The sequence below is a fragment of the Phocoena phocoena genome, chromosome 12 (genome assembly GCF_963924675.1).
Source record: "Phocoena phocoena chromosome 12, mPhoPho1.1, whole genome shotgun sequence".
In the NCBI taxonomy this organism is placed as follows: domain Eukaryota; kingdom Metazoa; phylum Chordata; class Mammalia; order Artiodactyla; family Phocoenidae; genus Phocoena; species Phocoena phocoena.
Window position 1 is genome coordinate 160578 of NC_089230.1, and position 20732 is coordinate 181309.

General features: G+C 50.5%; 1 protein-coding gene across 1 annotated transcript in view; it reads right to left on the reverse strand.

The window, feature by feature from the left end:
• Window positions 1-6605: 6605 nt before the first annotated feature.
• The window catches only part of FAM120B (family with sequence similarity 120 member B), a 52866-nt gene continuing 38739 nt past the window's right edge, over window positions 6606-20732 (reverse strand). The window contains exons 7-10 of the mRNA XM_065889022.1: window positions 16668-16874; window positions 15137-15245; window positions 12374-12466; window positions 6606-6646 (exon numbers count right to left, since the gene is read on the reverse strand). Coding sequence (XP_065745094.1) covers window positions 6606-6646; window positions 12374-12466; window positions 15137-15245; window positions 16668-16874 — 450 coding nt within the window. The remainder of the gene's footprint in view (window positions 6647-12373; window positions 12467-15136; window positions 15246-16667; window positions 16875-20732) is intronic.

The following is a 20732-nucleotide window of genomic DNA, read 5'->3' on the forward strand; positions in this document are numbered from 1 at the left end:
CAGAATTTAAAAACAGCACAATTAAAAAATTAACAGAAAGGATGGAAAATAAAGTTTAGGAAATTTCCCACAAAGTAGAGTAAAAAGACAAAAAGATATTAGGAGGAAAATGTAAGATAATTATAGGACTCAGAATACAGTGTCTAACCTCTGAGACAAATAATTGAGAGCAGAGAAAATGAAAGGAGGAAATCATCACAGAATCACTTGAGAAAAGTTTCCGGACCTGAAAGATGTGAATTGGCTTCATGTCACCGTCCATTCGGCAGGTGGGTCGCGCTGGAGATGGACTGGCTTCCCCCACCGCTCTGAGCAGGGGCTCCTTGGAAGCTCTTGCTGGTGGTCAGGTGTGTGCCAAGAAGCTGGGCTGGGTGCTGGACCTCCCTGACTTGGGGCCCATCAGGATGGCCAGGCCTAAGGCCTTTCCTTAGAAGCTCACCCACACTGACCTCCTTAGAGAGTGAAGGACACACCTTCCTCACCACAGGCCAGAGACAGACCCAGTGTGTAGAGGTTGTTAATTAAACAAAGAGGCCATCAGACTGACTTGGCTCCAAGGCCTTAGCAGCCTAAGTAAGCAAACCCTCAAATGCCTTGAAATCAAGGAACCAAAACCTAAGGACAACCCATCACAAGCAGCCAGAGAGGCTATGAGCTTCAGCCAGCCAGCAGCCTCCTGGCCTTGCTTCGCCTCCTCCCGGGACAAGGCTCCCCTCGGCTCTTACTGGTGACGCCTCCAAACAGATTCTGCTTTGGTGCGGCCCAATTTGAATTGATTTTTTTCCTCAAATAAACTCTTAAAAATTTAATATGCTTTAGTTTGTCTTTTAACAAAGTGAAAGAGAGTTAAGTTAGCAAAGAAAAGACATGGAAAGTTGAAGCAAATGCGGCAAAATCTTGATAATGAAGAATCTGGAACATCCATTCTGAAGCTGAAGCTTCCATTTACTGCAGAACAATGGAAAGAACGGCACGTGCTAATCAGAGCATAAAGGTGGATTAAAAGAGGGATGTGCAGAGGTGAGCGCAGGCTGCGGGCCACGGAGGGAAAGGAGGAGGACACAACCGAGTCACTCACGAAGGAGGCAAACGCCTTCAGACCCAGCTTCCTTCCTCTGCAAACCTCGGAGATGGAAACAAAACCTCAGCGACGCGTGAGTGGTACTTTAGAAGCTTGACAGCGGCCTCCACAACAAAGCTAAAGGTCAGAGATGAACTGATGCCATCACACTGCTGTCTGCTGAGGCCAGTTTTAGCTGCCAGACATGTCTCCCTATTTCTTTGTATACCTTGTGATTTTCTGCTGAAAACTGGACATTTAAAGCGTATACTGTGGTAATCCGGGAGATCTGATCCTCCTCGTCTCCTGGCGTTTGCTGTTTGTTGCTGCCGCCTCTGTGCTGGGGACCAGCCTGAGGGGGACATGTGAGGCCTGCTCACGTCTTTTCTGAGCCTGCATCCTTCCCTGGCCATGTGTGGTGGCTTTCTAAATCCCCCTGTATATATGCTTGCTTTTGAATGTCCTAACCCTTTAATGTCTGGCTTCCAGAAGAGCACAAAGGGAAAAAAGAGGAAACAAAAGCTCCACAGGGGTTGCTCCTTTAAATACTGTGGGGTTGAGACAGTGGCGGCCAGCGCCTGTCCCTCAGCAATCAAGAAGCCTGATGTGTGGCCCAGGACCTCACTGCCCATCCTGGCTCCAGCAAGCTGCACTAGGAACGAGGACACGGCTGTCTGCCGAGGGCTGGAGGATGGGCAGCCAAAAGGGATGGATGGAAATGAATCACAACCAGCCACGCCTTCCCCTGGAAGCTGCAAGCCTTCAGACTCCAGAGTTCCACAACAGCTCCTTCACACAGTTTCTGCCAGTACAACTGCTGTCCAGGCAGATGGGTCCTGGAGCCTCCTACTGCAGCATCGTCCCTGACATCACTCTCCTGCCATGAATTTTTGAATGTAGTATTTTTATTATTATTTCTAAAAGTAATTTTGATTTTGATTTCCTCAGTAAAAATTCAGAATGGTAGATTAATTTCCAAGTGGGAAGATTTCTGCTTTTTATCCTTCTGTTGTTGATTTCTTAAGTTATTTTCTTGTGGACAGAAAATATGTCTTATGTGATTTCTGCTTTTCACTAAATTGGTTGAGATTCACTTTGGAACCTGTAATACCCAGTTAGACTTTTTAACTGTCCATTTATTTTTGAAAATAATATAAATAAAGAGCATATATTGTTCTGTATATTTCTATTACAGTAAACTTCTCAATGAAGTTATTCAAATGTATATCATACTTTTGTCTACCTGATCTGTATCTCTGAGAGAGATGTATTAAATATACTCTTATTGGGTCTGTTTCTCCTTGTATGTTGCTTATAATTTTGATTTATGTCAGGTGCATAAAGGGTATGACAGATTGTCCTCTATCATCTTTCTTCCCCCCTCTTTCTTTCCTCTAGAGTGTACCCCTACATTTTACAAACATACGTAAACTTACATTTTTCTAAAAACTGCTAGATTTATTCAAAACCTATTCTGTAAGCAAGATAAAAAATTTAGTCTGCCTTTACTTTTCACCTTTTTTAAAAAAAATAAATAAATTTATTTATTTACTTGTTTATTTGTTTATTTTTGGCTGTGTTGGGTCTTCATTGCTGGGCGTGGGCTTTCTCTAGCTGTGGCGAGCAGAGGCTACTCTTCATTGTGGAGCGGGGGCTACTCTTTGTTGCGGTGCGTGGGCTTCTCATTGCAGTGGCTTCTCTTGTTGCGGAGCACGGGCTCTAGGTGCGTGGGCTTCAGTAGTTGTGGCACACAGGCTCAGTAGTTGTGGCTCCCAGGCTCTAGAATGCAGGCTCAGTAGTTGTGGCGCACGGGTTCAGCTGTTCCGCGGCATGTGGGAATCTTCCCAGACCAGGGCTCGAACCCATGTCCCCTGCGTTGGTAGGCTGATTCTTAACCACTGCACCACCAGGGAAGTCACTGCTTTTCATCTTATGTCCCAGAAACACTCATAACTTTCCTTATAATACTCTGATATTTTAGTCTCCAATTGTTTTTGCTTATTCATTTTTTACAGTTAATAATTATATAGCAATAACTATACATTTTACTGATTTCTTTGTTCAACACTTTCCTATATTCCATGCATTCCTGTTAGCTGAAGTGCTCATTTTGCTAGAGCATACTCACTTTCTTTTGGAAAAGATCTGTTCATCAAAATTTTACAATTCCTAAAAGTGTATTAATGTTTTGCTCTGATGTTACAATGCTAATTTGGCTGACCATAGGAGTCTGGGCTCAAAATTATTTTTCTCCAAAGGAAAGCAAAGAAATGATGTGATTGTTGGAGAGAAAGCAGATTACAAAGGGTTTTTGCAAAATGGGAGGAATAACCAGGGGATATAGCTGATGCTTCAGGAGCCAGGCGGTGGGGGGAGGCTGTGGTGGAGCAATGCCACTGACCAGGTGATGGGGACTTGAGAGCACAGCTGAAGAGACTCATGGGTAGTTCATCCACAGGAGGAGACGAAAAAGTAGATATTCCCTCTGTTATTCTGGATTTGTCTATTTCTCCTGGCATTTGCTTATACAATTTAGATTTGATAATGCGTTGATGCGTGAAAGAGGGCAAATGTGGCTGTAGGAATGTACAGGAAGCAGCGTTGTCAGCTGTGACTGAGGTTGGGGAGAGTGCTGGAAAACTAAGCAGGGAGGAGAGGTGAAACGTGTGGACAGTGGGACAGAGTGGAGGCTGACTTCCCTGAGGTCGGCGAGCGTGAGTGTTAAGGTGGGGCTGGTAAGGGTGACTGTGGGTTTTTCTCTAGCCACAATACAAATGCAAAGGATTGGATTTAACCGAAGTTTGCAGTTTTACCACAAAACATAGTAAAATGAGAGAGGCAAAGCAGTCAAGAATAGATACAAGAAAGTCACTTTCATTACTGATCATGGAAGGTAAACAGGAAGGGGATACAGCAGAGAAGGAATGTGAGGACCAATGAAGGGGGCTGGACAAGTGGACTGGGGTCCTGATCTGACCAAAGGATCACCCAGATCTAGAGGCAGGAAGCTGTGTGGCTGGACAGTAGGTGTTTAAAACTGAAGTTATTTTTTTAGTGACCACAGAGGGGACCCAGAGCAGACTTCTCTCCTTCCCTTGAACTCTACGAGGCACTGGAACTTTGTACCACCAGAGGCCTCTTGTGCCTGTCTGCCTCCCCAGAGAGTCCAGATAAATTGGGGAGACTGGTTCAAGATGGCGGAATAGAAGGACGTGCGCTCACTCCCTCTTGCGAGAGCACCGAATCACAACTAACTGCTAAACAGTCATCGACAGGAAGACACTGGAACTCACCAGAAAAGATACCCCACATCCAAAGACAAAGGAGAAGCCGCAATGAGACGGTAGGAGGGGCGCAATCACAATAAAATCGAATCCCATAACTGCTGGGTGGGTGACAGACACTGGAGAACAATTATACCACAGGAGTCCACCCACTGGAGTGAAGGTTCTGAGCCCCACGTCAGGCTCCCCAACCTGGGGGTCCGGCAATGGGAGGAGGAATTCCCAGAGAATCAGACTTTGAAGCCTAGTGGGATTTGATTGCAGGACTTCGACAGGAATGGGGAAACAGAGACCCCACTCGTGGAGGGCACACACAAAGCAGTGTGCGCATCGGGACCCAGGGGAAGGAGCAGTGATCCTATAGGAGACTGAACCAGACCTACCTGCTGGTGTTGGAGGGTCTCCTGCAGAGGCGGGGGGTGGCTGTGGCTCACCATGGGAACAAGGACACTGGCAGCAGAAATTCTGGGAAGTACTCCTTGGCGTGAGCCCTCCCAGAGTTGCCATTAACCCCACCAAAGAGCCAGGTAGGCTCCAGTGTTGGGTCAGTTCAGGCCAAACAACCAACAGGGAGGGAACCCAGCCCCACACATCAGCAGACAAGCGGATTAAAGTTTTACTGAGCTCTGCCCACCAGAGCAACACCAAGCTCTACCCACGACCAGTCCCTCCCATCAGGAAACATGAAAAAAAAGATCTATTTCCAAAGCTGGGAAATAAGGTTGTAGGTCCTACAAGACTGAATGAAAAGTGACTAGACATGCAGATGTCCTTAAGAAGGACCAGCAGGAAGGGGTGAGGATATTTCAAACGTAAGAGATATACATGTATTAAAATAGCGGGAGACTATATCCCTTTTTGGTAAATACCGGATGGGATTCAAACACAAGACAAAGTCAGGAGCTATGCACACAGAGCTGTCGGTCAGGGTGAAGCATCAAGTGCAAAGTTACAAACTGAACTGTGATTCGTTTAGGGTTTATTTTGTTTTTAATGACGTCAACTGAAGGACACGTCTTATGAGCGCTGGTGAGCATGTCTGAGAGTGCTGGGGTTCTCCCAAGTCGTGGTTGTGGCCCAGAAGGGGACTTGGTAGTCACAGCAGCTCCAGGCCAAAGGGAGACAGCTGCTAATGAAGGGCCTGTCTTCTAACCCCTAATCTAGATTTTCTTCTATTATCAAAATCTCAGGGGTTGAGTTCAGAACAATCTGGGGCTTACTATTTCAATTTTTGGATTATCTGAAAATTCCTCCATGAAAAGAATTTCTCTGAACTTGGATTCATTTAAGATATTTTTTAACAACAAGAGCCCTGCAGGGCTCACAGACAAAGAGCAACAAATGTACCACTCATTAGTGGCATCATAAATTAGGCTTCCTGCCTGATGCCTGATGTCTGCTGAGAACCCGGGTGTGTCTTCACATGCACAGGCTCTGGGCTTGAGCCTAACAAGTGCAAAATGAAAAGGATGGCACAACAGAAGCAGACCCACGAGTCTCATGCTGTGTCAAGACTACGCAGTTACCTCTCCCACCAGGAAGGTGAGAAGGAAGCTGGTACCTCTTTCGCTATACAAACACTTCTGAGGACCAACAGAAGATATGGTTGGAAACTTTACTTTTGGTTAGAATTTATAATTAGAAAACAATTCCTGGAAAATGACATAGCTAGTAGACATCATGTCTTCAAAGACAAGATCATTTGGGAAACATCCTCACTATCTAGTGTTAAAGTTAGAAAAAGTGGGATATAATGAGATTCCCACTCATTAAAAGAAACCAACCATACCCACATCACAGATGAAGACACTGGAATGAAGATGTTAACAATGACCGTTTGGGGCCATGGAATCAGGTACAATGTCTAAAAATAAGCCAACAAAGGCGTTTCTTATATGATACGAGGGAGAAGACTGACAAGGATGTTTGTCCTCTTTACGTGATGCTGGGTCTAGAAGCCACAGGTCAGCCCCTCCTCAGAGAAGACAGGCACTGTCTGATTACTTCACTCTGAAGGAGGGTGCTGGGTTTCACGGCCAGACTCTGCATCTTTTTCTGTGCACACTTTTTCTGAAGGAAGCAAACTCATCTTGAAACCAAGTTAACTTAGCTCCTTGCTGGGAGGTTTTAACATCTGAATTCTTTTAAAGTTTGGCACTTGACATGAAAGATGTATGTTATAAAGACAGATACAGTATTTCAACCTTTGATAAAACTGATTTGTTCTGAAGATATAAGTGGTGGACTTACCTAGAAGACGATTAGTATCTTCTCCATTGGTCAGGGTCATACTGTCTACTTCCTGCACCAAATAAATATGAAAACAAAAATTCAGAATCAAATTTCTCTAAAATTCAAACAGAAAAAATGGCACATTTCTAAGTATGAGTTATATTTGGGGCCAGAACTTTATTCTCTTTTCAGTTTTGGCCACCTCCGCAGCAGAGCCCAGGGCTTCCTTGCCCCTGCCCATGGGGCTGCTGCCCACCTTCCGCCCGTGCTCACGGATGATGGGCAGTCTTGTCACCCACACCCCCAGGAGGGTAGCAGGAGGTCACAGCAGTGGCCAGAATGAGGTTCCCAGGCCCCACCCTTGTTATCACAGATGATCGGAGGCAGCTTTACAACAGCCCAGGCCTCCTACAGAATTACCACAGAGAAGTGAAAATCTGAAGAAATCACAGGCAAATTTGTGGCTACTGACTGTGGAATTTAACACATCATTTCTCACCAACAGCATGGAAGAGGTTAAACCATTCTCGCTTTAGCTGCCGGCTAGCATTTTAAAAGTTCCGAAAGCTTTGATGTTCACCCCCTTAGTGAGGGGAGGTTCACACCTCTGCTGGTCCAGGGTCCCCACCCCTAGTTCACTGGATCTCAGCCCAGAAAGGTCTCACAGGCTTGTGATTCTCACCTCTCTCGGCCGGCCAGGCCCAAATGGAACGGCTCGCCTCTCATCAGGCCAGGGGGCGGCCGTGGGAAATCTCCCAACTTCTGGGCAGTAACTGAATACTCTCATTTTGAGGCATTCTTGGTTTTTCACCAATAGGAAGAATTTTGCCTGTTAACTCTGCCCTGGAAATAGTGACAACCTTCTGCTTGGACTACCTCAGTATCTCCAAAAAATACTAAAACAGGAGTTCAAAAGTAGACAATACCCAGCAAAAAATGTGCTGGCCAAGTGAAGATGACATAATTCAATCATAGCATAAAACTGAAAAAGTGGATTACTTAACCTGAAAAAACATATTCCTGTCCCAATAAAAGACTTTCTGTATACAGATGTGTGTGTGTGTGTGTGTGTGTGTGTGTACGAAACACATACTATATGACAACATCTGCAACTAGGAAGCATTCGTGCGCTGCAGTAACATCTCCTGAGCACTCTCCACGTCAGATGTGTGTGTGTGTGTGTGTGTGTGTGTACGAAACACATACTATATGACAACATCTGCAACTAGGAAGCATTCGTGCGCTGCAGTAACATCTCCTGAGCACTCTCCACGTCAGATATGTGTGTGTGTGTGTGTGTGTGTGTGTGTGTGTGTGTACGAAACACATACTATATGACAACATCTGCAACTAGGAAGCATTCGTGCGCTGCAGTAACATCTCCTGAGCACTCTCCACGTCAGGCAACATGCAAGTGCACACACTCCGGCTGTTTATGTGTGTCCCGTCGGAACTTCCACCACCCGACTCCTCAATTCCGAAGTCTGACACCAACTCAGTGCTCACCACCTCAATCTGCCTCTGATCTGTGGCCTCCCAGAGGAAGTTTTACAGCCCCAGCCCTCTGGCACTAGCACCCCTTGACTTTGGTGTGGCTACTGTGGCCCCGACAGAGCAGGGGTTTCCTTCAAAGACCCCTTAGCAGACGTATGTGCTGGGTGTACAGGGAAAACATCCCGGAGGCACCGGCACCAGCTCGGGAACCACCGACACCTGAAAGAGGAGTCGCAGCTGCACCTCTGGCCTCATTCCCTGAGTCGATGGTTCCTTAAGTCCACGTTATCGACCTGGGTCCTGTGACCTGCACTTGAGGTTTGGTAGTGAGACCTGTGGGGCCCAGAGCTCAGGTCTCTGGCAGAGGAGGAAGAAGGGAAGAGACAGCACATTTCCCCAGGGGCCTCTGCTCTGCCAACGTGCCCAAAGCCCGAGACCAGGTGGGAAGACTCAGCAGACATGCACAGGCCTTGCTGGCATGCGTCCTCGACCCCTCTCATCAGCCCAAGGTGGTGGCAACACCTGGCCTTGTGCTCCTGCAGGTGACAACCTTTCACCCTCCCTCCCCCAGACCCAACCACTTCCTTGAATCATTCCTCCCAGCACCTTAAAACCCGCCAGACCAACGAGGAGCCCCTCGTTCTCCAGTCACCAGCTGCCTGCCAGCACTCTGGTCCAATCCCACTGGGACACTGCCGCCCCCAGCCTCCCAGAGGCCCTCAGCGTCCGGGTGTCCCCATCCTTCTGCACTGACCTGCTTACTCTCAGGCTTGCGTCCGTACACTGCTCTCTTCACCAACACCACTCAGCCTGACCTCAACCTCCACAGGGCCGAGTCCACACATGTAGGATACGTGAACGTGGGCAGCACCTGGGCCTCCGCACGACCAGCAGGGCTCCTGCCACTCCCCAGGGGGCCAGCTGTCAAGTCACGTGGGGTCTCAAGAGGAAGATTCCTCCCCAGCAGGGAACCAGGGCTGATGGTGAGTGTCTACGCTTCCGCCCTAAGGAAAGTCACTGTTTTTCTAATTTGCACGAGGAGAAACTGCCAGACACTACTCCTGTCTGCCAACAGAATCTGAAGAAACTTCTTCGTTTACTGTAGATCCAAGGATAACTGTTTCTCCTTCTTCAATGTTAACATGCTCCTGAAATTTTTGCCATCACAAGGAAGTAAGGACGAAGCCAACATTCACGACCTTTTCTCCTTGGCCGGCAACCAGAGGAAACTCTGACCAGGTTGAGGGCAATGTCCTGGAGAGGATCTGGTGTTTAAGCAATGGCTTCTGGTCCTGTGGTCAAGTGATGGCTGAACTCATACAGGCCAAGCCTGCACAGTCAAGCTTTGCTTTGTTTCCTTCATTTTATTTTTAAAAAACAGCTTTAACTGAGGTATAGTTGACTTTGTTTGCTTTTTAATAGAAAAACAACTCTAATAAACTAATAACTCTAATAAAACAGGTCAATGTGAAAATATTAAGGGAAACACTAGAGCTAACAGCAAGAGAGGAACAAGGTCTCAGAAAGGACAGCGTAGGGGCCACCAGAGGCCAGGTCCACAGGTGCCTTCCCTCCAGCCCTCAGCACAGCCTGCAGGAAGAGCCCGGCCCCAGGTCAGACGTCAGGGAACAGCCCCAGGGGATCTGTGATTTGCTCAGGCCAGGCCTCTGGCAGGTGGTAGACCCAGGTTTCGAGACAGCTTCTGCCTGTCTGGACCCAAGTGAAGTAAGAAAAGAAAGTCTGTAGCGTGTACTATTCTACAGGCTTCAAATTCAAGGGCGCACCAGGCCCAACGCCACCCGGCGTGGGGCAACACGAGGCCTGCACCCGATGGTGCGTCCCAAGGACACAGGTCTGCCTCTTACGCACTCTGCAGGGCCACTGTCCCAGCGTGAAAAAGCAGCAGCAAAGGACCTCGGGGCTCAGAGCCAGAAGGACACTAGGGGTACCTGGGCCGGACACCCAATGATGAGGCCCAGGGGTGGTGCAGGAGCTGTTCGAGGTGACACGCCCTCTAGAGGACGGCCTGGTGCTGGCCAAGTGCTCCCCCGCAGGCGCCCAAGGTCACAGCCTCTCCCACCCGGTGCCCGTCTCAACCTGCAGCCTCCCACCCTGGCTCTCCTGACCCGAGGCCCGGCAGGAGGGAGAGGGCACAGGCCTGAGCCAAAGGGGCGAGGGAAGGTGGCCATTCACAGAACACCAGGCCCCGATGGGGAGCGCAGGGTGGTGGGGGGAAGGGAGACGGCTAGAGAGACACTGGCAGGGGCCTGTCTCCTGGCTTTGGGAGCGGACTTTGGAGGGAGGGCTGACCCTGGCCACGCCGGGCCAGGCAGCTAAAGATGGCCCCCAGCTCCCCCACCCTCCGCGCTCTGCTGGGGGCCTGACTCCAGGGGGACCAGCATCGCACTCGTATCTGGAGTGGGGGATCCGGGCCGCACCCGGCTCCAAGCCCACCACACAAGGCCTCGAGGCCCCAGGGCCAGCACCGAGACCCAAACCCAGTCAGAACCGCAGGACGTTTCCTCCCGGCTCCGCACTGAAGGCCGCGGGCTCTGGGCATGTGGGTGACAGTCTGCTGCCTGATGGCCGCCCCTCCTGGCATCGCCCTGCTCAGGACACCAAGGGCGTCTTGTGTGGCCCTCGTGAGGGGACAGCAAGGCCAGGTAAGGGCCGCCCCTGCTCCTCCGCGGCTGTGGCCCCCTGTGCACGGCTTTGCCCCCCTGTGCACGGCTTTGCCCCTCTCCTCGGACCCCTCGTGTAACCCAGCGGGGGCGGGGGGAAGGGAGCCCCGCCTTTTTCCCTCCAGGCCTCCGCATATCTGTCCAGGGTCCTCCTTCTCTCAGAAACACCTTCCCCCTGGTTCCCCTGAGGAAGGCCCATCGTTCTCAAGAGTCAGAAGCTGAAATTCTGCCTGTTTTCAAGCAGTCCCACTGCCCAGCTAGAGGGGGATGGGGCTGACGGATGAGTGCCATCGGCAGCATGTCCCTGTGCACGACGCAGGTGTGACGGATGGACAGCCCCCCAGCCCAGTGTCTGAGGAGCCGCGCCCTCGGCCATGAGTCCACAGCACTGCTATCACCTTCTGATTCCAGAGCGTACACAGACCTGCCTATGGTTTTCCGGGTGCCCTGTCTGCAACTGAGTCAACCTCAGCACCTTCTCGCTGTGAAGTCATGAAAAGGAGGTATTTTCCCTGCTCAGTGACACGGCACTCCATGATCGTTCAGATGACTTAGGTGGCACTGGGCGGAAGTAACCCCGTCCCAACAATGGACCAGGGATTCTAAGAAGATGGAACTTTACTCACTTTGTTCAACCAGCCCACCTGGAAGCTTCAAGTGACAGTGGGTGGCGTCATTTGGGAGGGCAGAGACTGCAGGTGAAGTAAGCTCAAAGGAACAGCTGCAGCACCTGCGAGTCTAACTCTGGGAAGCTTTCCTCTCCCCGCAGGGATGGGCATTTCCGAAAGAGTCATCATAAACTCTGGCCTCACGGAACCATACAACAGACTCCTAACATTAGGTAAGTGCAGATTCTACCAAGAACCAGTGGGAAGAACTCAGCCCCCCACAGGCCACCGCGGGATGAGCAGTCCACACACAGCCTGGCTCGGAGTCCACGTGGCCACAACGTACTAAATTCACCTTTATGCCTTCAAACCAGGTATCTGTATTACACACATAAGAAGCAAAGGATTCACCTTACTTCCCAGATCACACTGTTAAGGCTCTTACGTATAAAACCAAGTCATAGGGCCTCCCTGGTGGCCCAGTGGTTGGGTCCGCCTGCCGATGCAGGGGACACGGGTTCGTGCCCCAGTCCGGGAAGATACCACATGCCGCGGAGCGGCTGGGCCCGTGAGCCATGGCCGCTGAGCCTGTGCGTCCGGAGCCTGTGCTCCGCAACGGGAGAGGCCACAAGAGTGAGAGGCCCGTGTACCACAAAAAAAAAAAAAAAAAAACAAGTCACAGAACATAAGAAAATGCTTCTACTGGTAGAATGCTACTGTTTGTGTTCTTATTAGAAGGATGTATGTATATGTAGCCTTTACAAGAGCCTTCCTTTGAGTAAATTACAAAAATCTGGGTCTTGAACAGATGAATAAATTGACAGAAAATGAATAAAGCGGTGAGCAGAGGCAGGCTAGCACCGAGCATGGCAATTACGTCTCCACTTCACTAGGCAAAGCAATCAGATCTATCAGTACATTTATCTGTTTATTTACTTGTAAACATACAACCTATTTCCAAAACAGCTGCGAGGCAGTCTCCGGAACACTGCCGCCACCCCGCCTGCCTCTTACCTGGCCCCTGGTCCCTCCAGTGCTGTCCTTGGCCAGACCGGCTGTACCCAGAGCTCATCCTGTGGTCGCTGGATCCCTGTCGGCCCCTCCGCCCTGTGGGGACACGTGATCAGCACGTCAGCAGCTACCAGACGCTGAACTCCAAATGGCAGTCGTGTTTAAGAGTAGAGCAAGGTGACCCTGGGCTGGAAGCTCCCAAACTTCTGGCGTCCTTACCATCACAGGGAAAGCCCCTGAAAAATGCAGATGCTGGGGCCACGGCACCGCGGCTGGGTTGGGTCAGGGCTGCACTTAAACCTGTTCCCAGGAGAGTCTGTGGGGGGGACGAGCAGGCTATCTTGTCAGGTCCCTCAAAGCAGGGCAGTAAGTTCTCCCTTCTGCCTCCTCGGGCAGCTGCCCTGGGCAGCAGCCACAGGCCCAGGCCCACACTGCTGGCCACCAGCACGCGGGGCTCTGAGACATGGTGGGCCTGACCAGGCCACCCTCTCCTCCCAAATCCCCGCAAACTTCATCGGCACACAATCGGCTCACTCTAAATTCTTCTTCTAAATCCCTACACCCTGACGCCTTCTTCTGTTTGTCTCTACTAGAATTCAGTACTAGCAAGTCTAAGTACACATTTAAATGTGATTCTAAACACTACCTTGGTACCTCACACTATTCCATAAAGAAAGGAGGCCAAGCCTGCCCAGCACCAGCCACAGGGGTGAACCAGCGCTCTGCGGACATGCGCAGGCGGCTCCGCACTGGCTCAGCCCCGGGCCCCTGCCCTCCACGCACACCGTTGCCAGCTGAGGGCGGGGAGCGGCCTGAAAGGCACCGGCAAGTGTCAACGGCACCAGCTCGTCCCAGGAGGAGGAGACAGCGGCTGCGTGCAGGTGACCGAAGGACGCTGGGCTGGGGCCAAGGGGCTGGGGTCTGCCACTGAGAACCTGTGCGGTGTTGGCGAGCCACCGGGGCCCAGGGGAGTGAACCACAGAGTATCAGGCTGCATTTGTGAAGAAAATGATGACATCGAGGACAGAAAAAAGGAGCAGCTTCCACATCACGTAAACTGACTCATGATCATGTTGGACCGTTTCTTCCATAATCTGGAGTAACTCAGCAGGATCACCCAGGTCTGCCATCTTACGGACACTTCACCAGAAAGAGATCACAGAGTTTCCTGTCTGTATTAGGAGTGACCGTACTGCAGCAGTAAACTCTGTGAAACCACACGCTGTCTTAGGGCTTTCAAGAAAACCTGTCACATGTACAGTCCTCTTAAGCCTGAGTGTCAGACTCTGAAATGCAGAAAGAGGTTCAGGCATCCAAATCCCAGTGACTACTGTAGCTGACAAAGCCTGCATCCTGCCATCTGCATGTCTGCAGCCAGCCTGTCACTGCTCTGCTAACAACCTCACTAGTGGCGGGAATCCTGGTGCGGTGCTCACAGGGCAGACGGCCTGAGTGACGTGCTGCCAACAGACATGGGCAACGGGGGACACAGAGAGAAGCTGCCTCTTTCTTCTGCAAGGAATAAACTTTTGCTCTGGGGTCTCAAACGCCGCCTATCTCCAGGCAGCTGGAGAAAGGTAAAGGATGGAGACGGGGCGAGGCCAGGAGGGACTCTGTCACCATTAGGAGTGGGGAGGGGCCGGAAGCCCCTTTACACAGCACTGACCGGCAGCAGCTGGACGCGACCCGAGGCCTCACCGACCTCATGGCACAGAGTCTCTCGGAGCGAAACGTGCAGGGCTGGTGTGAGCAGAAGTCAAGATGGTCTGGGGGAGTAGGAATTTGGGGTAATTCTCTATTCCATCAAGAAAAAATGGGGCTGCTACAGTTACAGGTATAGATCCTACCCAAACGAGGACATGAGAACGTGATTAAAATGACCTCAACACAATGAGCTACTGAACAGGATGTCCGACTTCACTGATAAACAAAGAAGCACCCAATCAAGGAGACAGGCTTTTTCATCTATCAAATTAGTCAGAAAAACAAACTTTTAAGTGGTGTCAAGAATGCATGAAACAGGAACTCTTAATCCCTCTGGTGAAGGTGTGAAGTGACCGTGTGTTTTTAGAAAACAAGTTGGCAACATTTATCTAAAATCCAATTATGTTTGGATCTATAATTCTGTGAACCACGGAACTCTATCCTAAGGAAACAACACACAGAAAAGCATCAAGTATAACGAGAAAAAACGGAAGCTTGAGGCGGGGGGGGGGGGGGGCTATGACGCAAAGGCAGTGCGTGTGGTGGTGGGGATTCTGTTTAAGGGGAACCTGACCACCGTGACCACGATCACGCTGGAAGTCAAGTGCCAAGGAGAACAGGGCACACAAGCATGCAGAGTATAATCATAATGAGACGAAAACACAGGAAAACATCTGTCATCATCTGTTACCTTCAGGAGACAGAATTAAAGGTTATTTGGGTTTCACTTTTAATTATTTTCTTTATATTCTAAGTGTTTTCTCATGTACTTTTATCATGAGAAAAAATAAGTCCAAACCTCTGTCAAATAAAGGCCCACCAGCCCAGCGGCGTGTGTACTTCAGGGCCTCCTGGAAAGGAGGCTGAGCCCCAGAGGAGGGTCCTTAACTCTCAGCACAGGAACCCTTTGAAAACCCCCTCCTAAGGGGGCCAGAACTTAAACCACTCAGCAGCACACTATCAATCATCTTAATTTTGTTTCTTCTTCCAATTTTATCAGCCTCTCCTTGCAGCTGCACGTGGCAGTGGGGCCCCTCCCGGGACCGAGAGGCTGGGACCCACCTGAGTGGTGCGAACGCCAGTGCCGCCTGCTGACGATGGGTCTGTTCTCCTTCATGCAGGCCTTGCACACGACTGACTTCAGGGCATGGAATCTGGTGAGCCAGGACCTCTGCAAACAGACCAGATGGGCGGAGCAGTGTCAGACACAGGCAGGCACTCGGGAGACGCAACTACGTGAGTGAAACTACACAGTATACTGTGCCCAAGGACACTGCAGCGCTGTGGGCGAGCATGGTTGCAGTTTCCCTTCCACACTGCAACTCAGCAAGATGTTCTTAGAAACTGATCTTCTCCTGCATGCCCTGGAATGGCGACAGTGGCAGCTACACCTTCTCCGTCCCCGGTAGGTTATACAAGCATTTCCAAAAGGGCCTTCAAGTTCTACTGTGACATCTATGGCCCTAACACACAATCATACCTAAAACATCCATGCCGGTAATGTGTTATCACCTCAGTTCCTCTTGGTTGTAAGACAGTAAGTGGAAAGAGCAAGGCCACAGACAACGAATTAACATGCGACCTTCCCTTCCAGCCTCATCTGTACTATTGAATATTCGATCCTATCTGCCCTAACTTGTTTTAAAGCAGTGAGTGTGAACCTGTAATCATTTTGTACTTGGTCAAGACATTAGGAAGGAAAGGAGGGAGGGGTCCGTTGATGGGTGATGTGCAGGCCGTGAGCCCGGCCTACTGTTACCTTTCACTGATTCGGTACTAAGGCCACACTTACAGGACATTTTTGTCAGTACTCTGCTTTTGTTGACTACATAACTGTGGCTGCTTCTAAACTCTGAACACTTACATTCCTGGACTGTGTCTGTGTGCGAAGCAGCACTACTGGCACATCAGTCAGTAATGATTTCCATCTGATGCGAAGGCGTGGAGCGCTGACCCGTCACAGACAGTCAGCTCTCGCTGATCACAGGGTCCTGTGGGTATTAACACACGTTCCAAATGAGCTTGGCCGGGGCCCGACTTGGAAACCTTCCAGGAACCGTGTAGCAGTTGTACTTACAAAGCCAGAACAGCAGCCAATGACCCCAACTAAACTGTCAGCCTTCAGGGAATATTTTCAAGTAACAAATCATCACCGCTCCTATCGAATTAGTCTGATGTCTGCAGAGGCAGCTCTGCAGGGAACGTGCATTCTTAACTCAAAAAGGGGAAAAGCAGCGAAAGCACTCGAAAATTTAAAATGTGTGAGACTGGGCAGGACGCTGCTCGCCCACCTCCTCACAGGTTCTGGCAGAAGCTTCAGCAACGCTGACCCTGAGGCCTGAGGCACAACCACAGCGGAGGAGGCCACCGGCACCAGCAGCCTCACGGACTTCTGGGTCAATTTCAAAGCCTGGGATCTGCGGCTCCTCAGAGCGGACTTCTGGGGTCTGTTCCTAAAGTAAAATGACCGTGAGGACAGAAAGTGCTGCGGACCCTTTTGACCTCCAGCCGAGGACTCTGAGTTTTCGTGATGCATTTGAGCAACTGATTTCAAACCTACTTTTTCTAAGCGTAAAGAAAACTGTGAACTCACGTGTTGTTCCACAAGCGCCTCTGCTGTGTACCCTTTCTCAGACTGCAGGTACTTCTGATGAAACAGCTTCCCGTCGAACAAATTCCAGGGCATGAAGTCCAACGTTTTCCAGGGGAAGCCGCAGGCACTGTTGACCAGCACCAGGGTGGTGAGGCCGCGGACCAGGAGGGTACCCAGCTGCACGGCCCTGGGGTCGACGTGGTCGAGCTGTGGAGACAAGACGCACAGAGAAGGTGAGGAGGCAGCCGCCACTCGGGCAGAGAACCAGAGGCGCTGCGCCCTCGGGGTGTGACCTGCTCCGCACACAGAGACACCCTTGGAGCTGCAAAGGCCAAAGCTCTGACCTGCCAGGAAGGGGACAGGATTGCAGCCTCGGGCCTACTGGGAAACTTTCTTTAAAAGCAAAGGCAAAGCAAGAGAAGCCAAGACGGGGGCATTTTAGACACAGATGAGTCACCGCATTTTAAAAAATCACACTGAGTTCTGTGAACATTATTAGGTATGTTTTACACGAATGTCTACCATTTAAGAATAAAATGGCTTATTACTACATAGGGTTGATGGTCTGTTACTTCTTACAAATTAAGGTCACACCCACACAAAATATTTATTCTGCTGTCAAACCTCCTTCCTGTTCTTGGACACAGCAGGGGGCTCCGTTTGGTGAGAACCTGCAGAGACGCCCTTCGCCTTCAATCGCTCGTGTTTCTGGAATTTGTGGCCTGTGCTGACCACACACAGTGAACTGACAGGCAGCAACTGTCCACGGGGTTTTGTTAACAAGGCAAGTTCAACTCAGTCTGTCGGCATCGGGTGGATCTGTGTTGCTCAAAGTAAACAGCAGCGATTTTAAATGTCATTATGTATCTCACATAGTTTACAAAATTGAAGTAAACCAGGAAAAGGGACAGATGTTCATGCCCTTTTTAAGTCAGGTCTCACCTCCCCTATTGAGAAAAGCGTGGTCGTGACCCTCAGGTCTCTCTGCCCGCGCCCTCACCAGGTTATCTGCCCCTCGCTGTCGTCAGCACCTTCCACCGTCTCCCTGATTTCAGTCGTCGAGCCCTCACCCTGTGCACCCACGCACACGGGGTACTGTCTGTCTAGAGCCGCACTGTCCACACCAGCAGCTGGGGCCCTGGGTGAGGTTTGAATTTAAGTGCAGTAAGATCAAATGCTCCATTTCTCAGATGCACCACCCCACTCGGGGGCCTGAGTGGCAGTGTCAGTTGGCACCTTCCCACCCGCCCACCGCTGGACTTTCTCTACCTCCCGCCCACCGCTGGACCTTCTCTACCTCCTGCATTCCCCTCTTTGCAAAGCGCCCGGCCCCGAGGCTGCACTGCAGGCCGCACGGGTCGGGGCAGGTCTCAACCCCAGGTCAGGGCACCCACCATGGCTGCTCAAGGTCAGGTGAACTGACGCAGTGGCTGCGTATTTTCTGAGTATTGGGGGCAGTTCTCTCATGAAGCACATTTTCCAGTAATGGAGTCAGTTTCTGTTCATCTCTTCGACACCTGTCTGTTTTAAAGTAAAGTTTAAATGAAGTATACCACTCCGCCACTTGAATGTGCGCCACTTGAATTCTCAAACAAACCAGGCAACCAACACCTGGGCCACAAAGCAAATGTCACCAGGACCACAGAAGCCCCGCTGCCCCTCCCTGTCACACCCACTGTCCCCAGAGGTAGCGCTAACCGACTCCTCAAAGCAGGAACGGGCTTGCTCGCCAGTGAGCTGACAGAACCGGCTCCGGAAGTGAAGTGCACACACAGGCTCCGGCTTCCCCGGGCTGACGCTGCTGGGGTCTCCCCAGGGCATTCACCCCTCCGGGCTGTCACACGCCACTGCATGTGGGGCTGACTGGGGATGCTGAGCCTATGAACCACGCTGCGGACAACGGGCATCTTTAAACAGTGAGCCTGTTTCCAGCCCAGGAGCGCATCCTGTCAGCAATGCTTTATGGTTGCCAGTGTGGAGACTTGGCCCAGCTGTTGATTTTTCCTAAGTATTTCATATTTTTTCTTTGATGTTAGTGTAAACACAAAAAATGCGGGGGCTATTTTTACTTGTTATTGTTTCTGTAGAATATACCTGGATTGTGTATGTTGACTCTGCACCAGCCCCTGTTAAATTTGCTTAGTAATTCTAATGGTTGCCCTGTGGATCTGGATTTTCCATATACACAATCACGCCACCTGTCAATAATGACAGTTTTATTCTTTTCTTCCAGTGTAAGGGAAGTGGTGAAAGAAGGCACCCCTGACTCACTCCCACCAGAGTGGAAAAACTTCCACTGTTTTACCATTAGGTCTGATTTCTGTTGTAGATACTCTTTGTTGGATTAAGGAAATTCCCTTCCAGTCCTGGTCTGCTGAGACTTTTTACGACAAACAGGCACTGAATTCAACCGAATACTTTCTCTGCATCATGCGTGGTACTAACGAAGTGAATCACACTGGTTTTCAAATGTTAAACCAAGTCTGTATTCCAAAAATAAACAGTTGGTTGTGTTGAAAGAGCAGAAGATTTTCACAGGCTGCAGAATCAAAATCTGAGGGTATCTTCCACCAACAGAGAAAGTCACATAGCAACTCTTCTTCTTCCCCAAAGAACTGCAGTTTAGGGAACAAGTCAGTGTGGCAGAAGGCTGACCCTGAATCCGGACTCGGAGTCGCTGGTGAGCACGGACTAATTCCATGTGGCTAAGGTATGGCCTTACCAATAAAAGTCATAAATAAAAGCGGCTGTATTTTGGAAACAGGATTCAAGGTGCTTTGGAATGAAGACAAGGAGGAGCCGAGCCCTGAGCACTTCCTGCTGAGGTGATGGAGCATCTAATGCGGACACAGAAACCAGAAAGACCAGTTCTAACGCTGCAAAGCCTCACAGTCAATATTTTAACAGTAAACAGCTCAACTGTGTGGTGTTTATACGCTAAGGTATTAGCAGTTATGTACACATGGAGGCCAAAACCCCCTAGTCAGCCGATGCTCCGTTTCAGGCATTGCTTCACCAGAGCGACTGTCCTAAAACCAGGTGGAAATCCAGACACGGCAAGGAGAGCACTGCAGACTCGTTACCACTCACCAGAAAACAAAGCAAAGGCAAACTCTGAGCTCCTCTGGTCTGAAAGGCCGGTTGCACTCAGGAGGTTCTGCACCTAAGTTCTCCGTGGCTACAGGCAGGCACAACTGTACAACACAAGCCCAAGGAGGCCGCCTGAACCTTGCGGGGCAGGCACACGAGGGGCTGGTCCGGCTTTTCCTAACAGCCGGCTGCTCCTCAGCCCTCCTGAGTCACACAGGGGTCCCGCGGCTTCCAGCAGAGCTTGTTAAAGATGGCTCCTGAGGGCAGAGACCACCGAAAATGGGGTCGTCTGCTGAGATCCTCCCCGGAGGCTTCTCATGTTGCACTGAGCAACTTACCTGTGACCCCCAGACTCTCCGTGTCCGACAGGGGTGGCACAGGGCTCGAATCCAATACTAACAGTCTCCCGGAGCCTAGCAGCTTCCCAACTTTACCTTCCAACCCTGCCATCTCTGTCCAGCACTCCCTCCTGCCGTGAAACAAGACCTGATGCTGCTCAGGGGCAGGAGGCCGCCTGAGGCAGCGGGGCCAGTGGCTGGCACCTACACATCACCCACACAACCACGGGCCAGGTACCAGAGTCAGCTCCAACCCCCAGGACGGGGAGAGACGCGAGCCAATAGGCAGGAGACAGGGAGTCAAGCACGTGACTCGTGATGAGTGTGTCGGGGGAGAAGACGGGAACCACAGGAGCAGGGCTCTGCGTCTGTACGGAAGATGCGGACACACCTGGTAGGCCCTGGAGAGCCACTCAGCTTTAAGTAGAGGATAGCACGAGTGCATCTGTCTGACACACAGATAAGCCTGTGAGAACACAGCAGGGGTAAGCGTGTCAGGTGGGTCACTGCAGGAGGGCTGTCCACACAGTGGGTACTTTAAAAACAGCTGCTGGATTTACATGTAAATAAGTGACATGTGAAGGCTGTGTGGGGAAGCCTACCACCTTCTGATCCTACCTTAGAGGGAAAAAGAAAT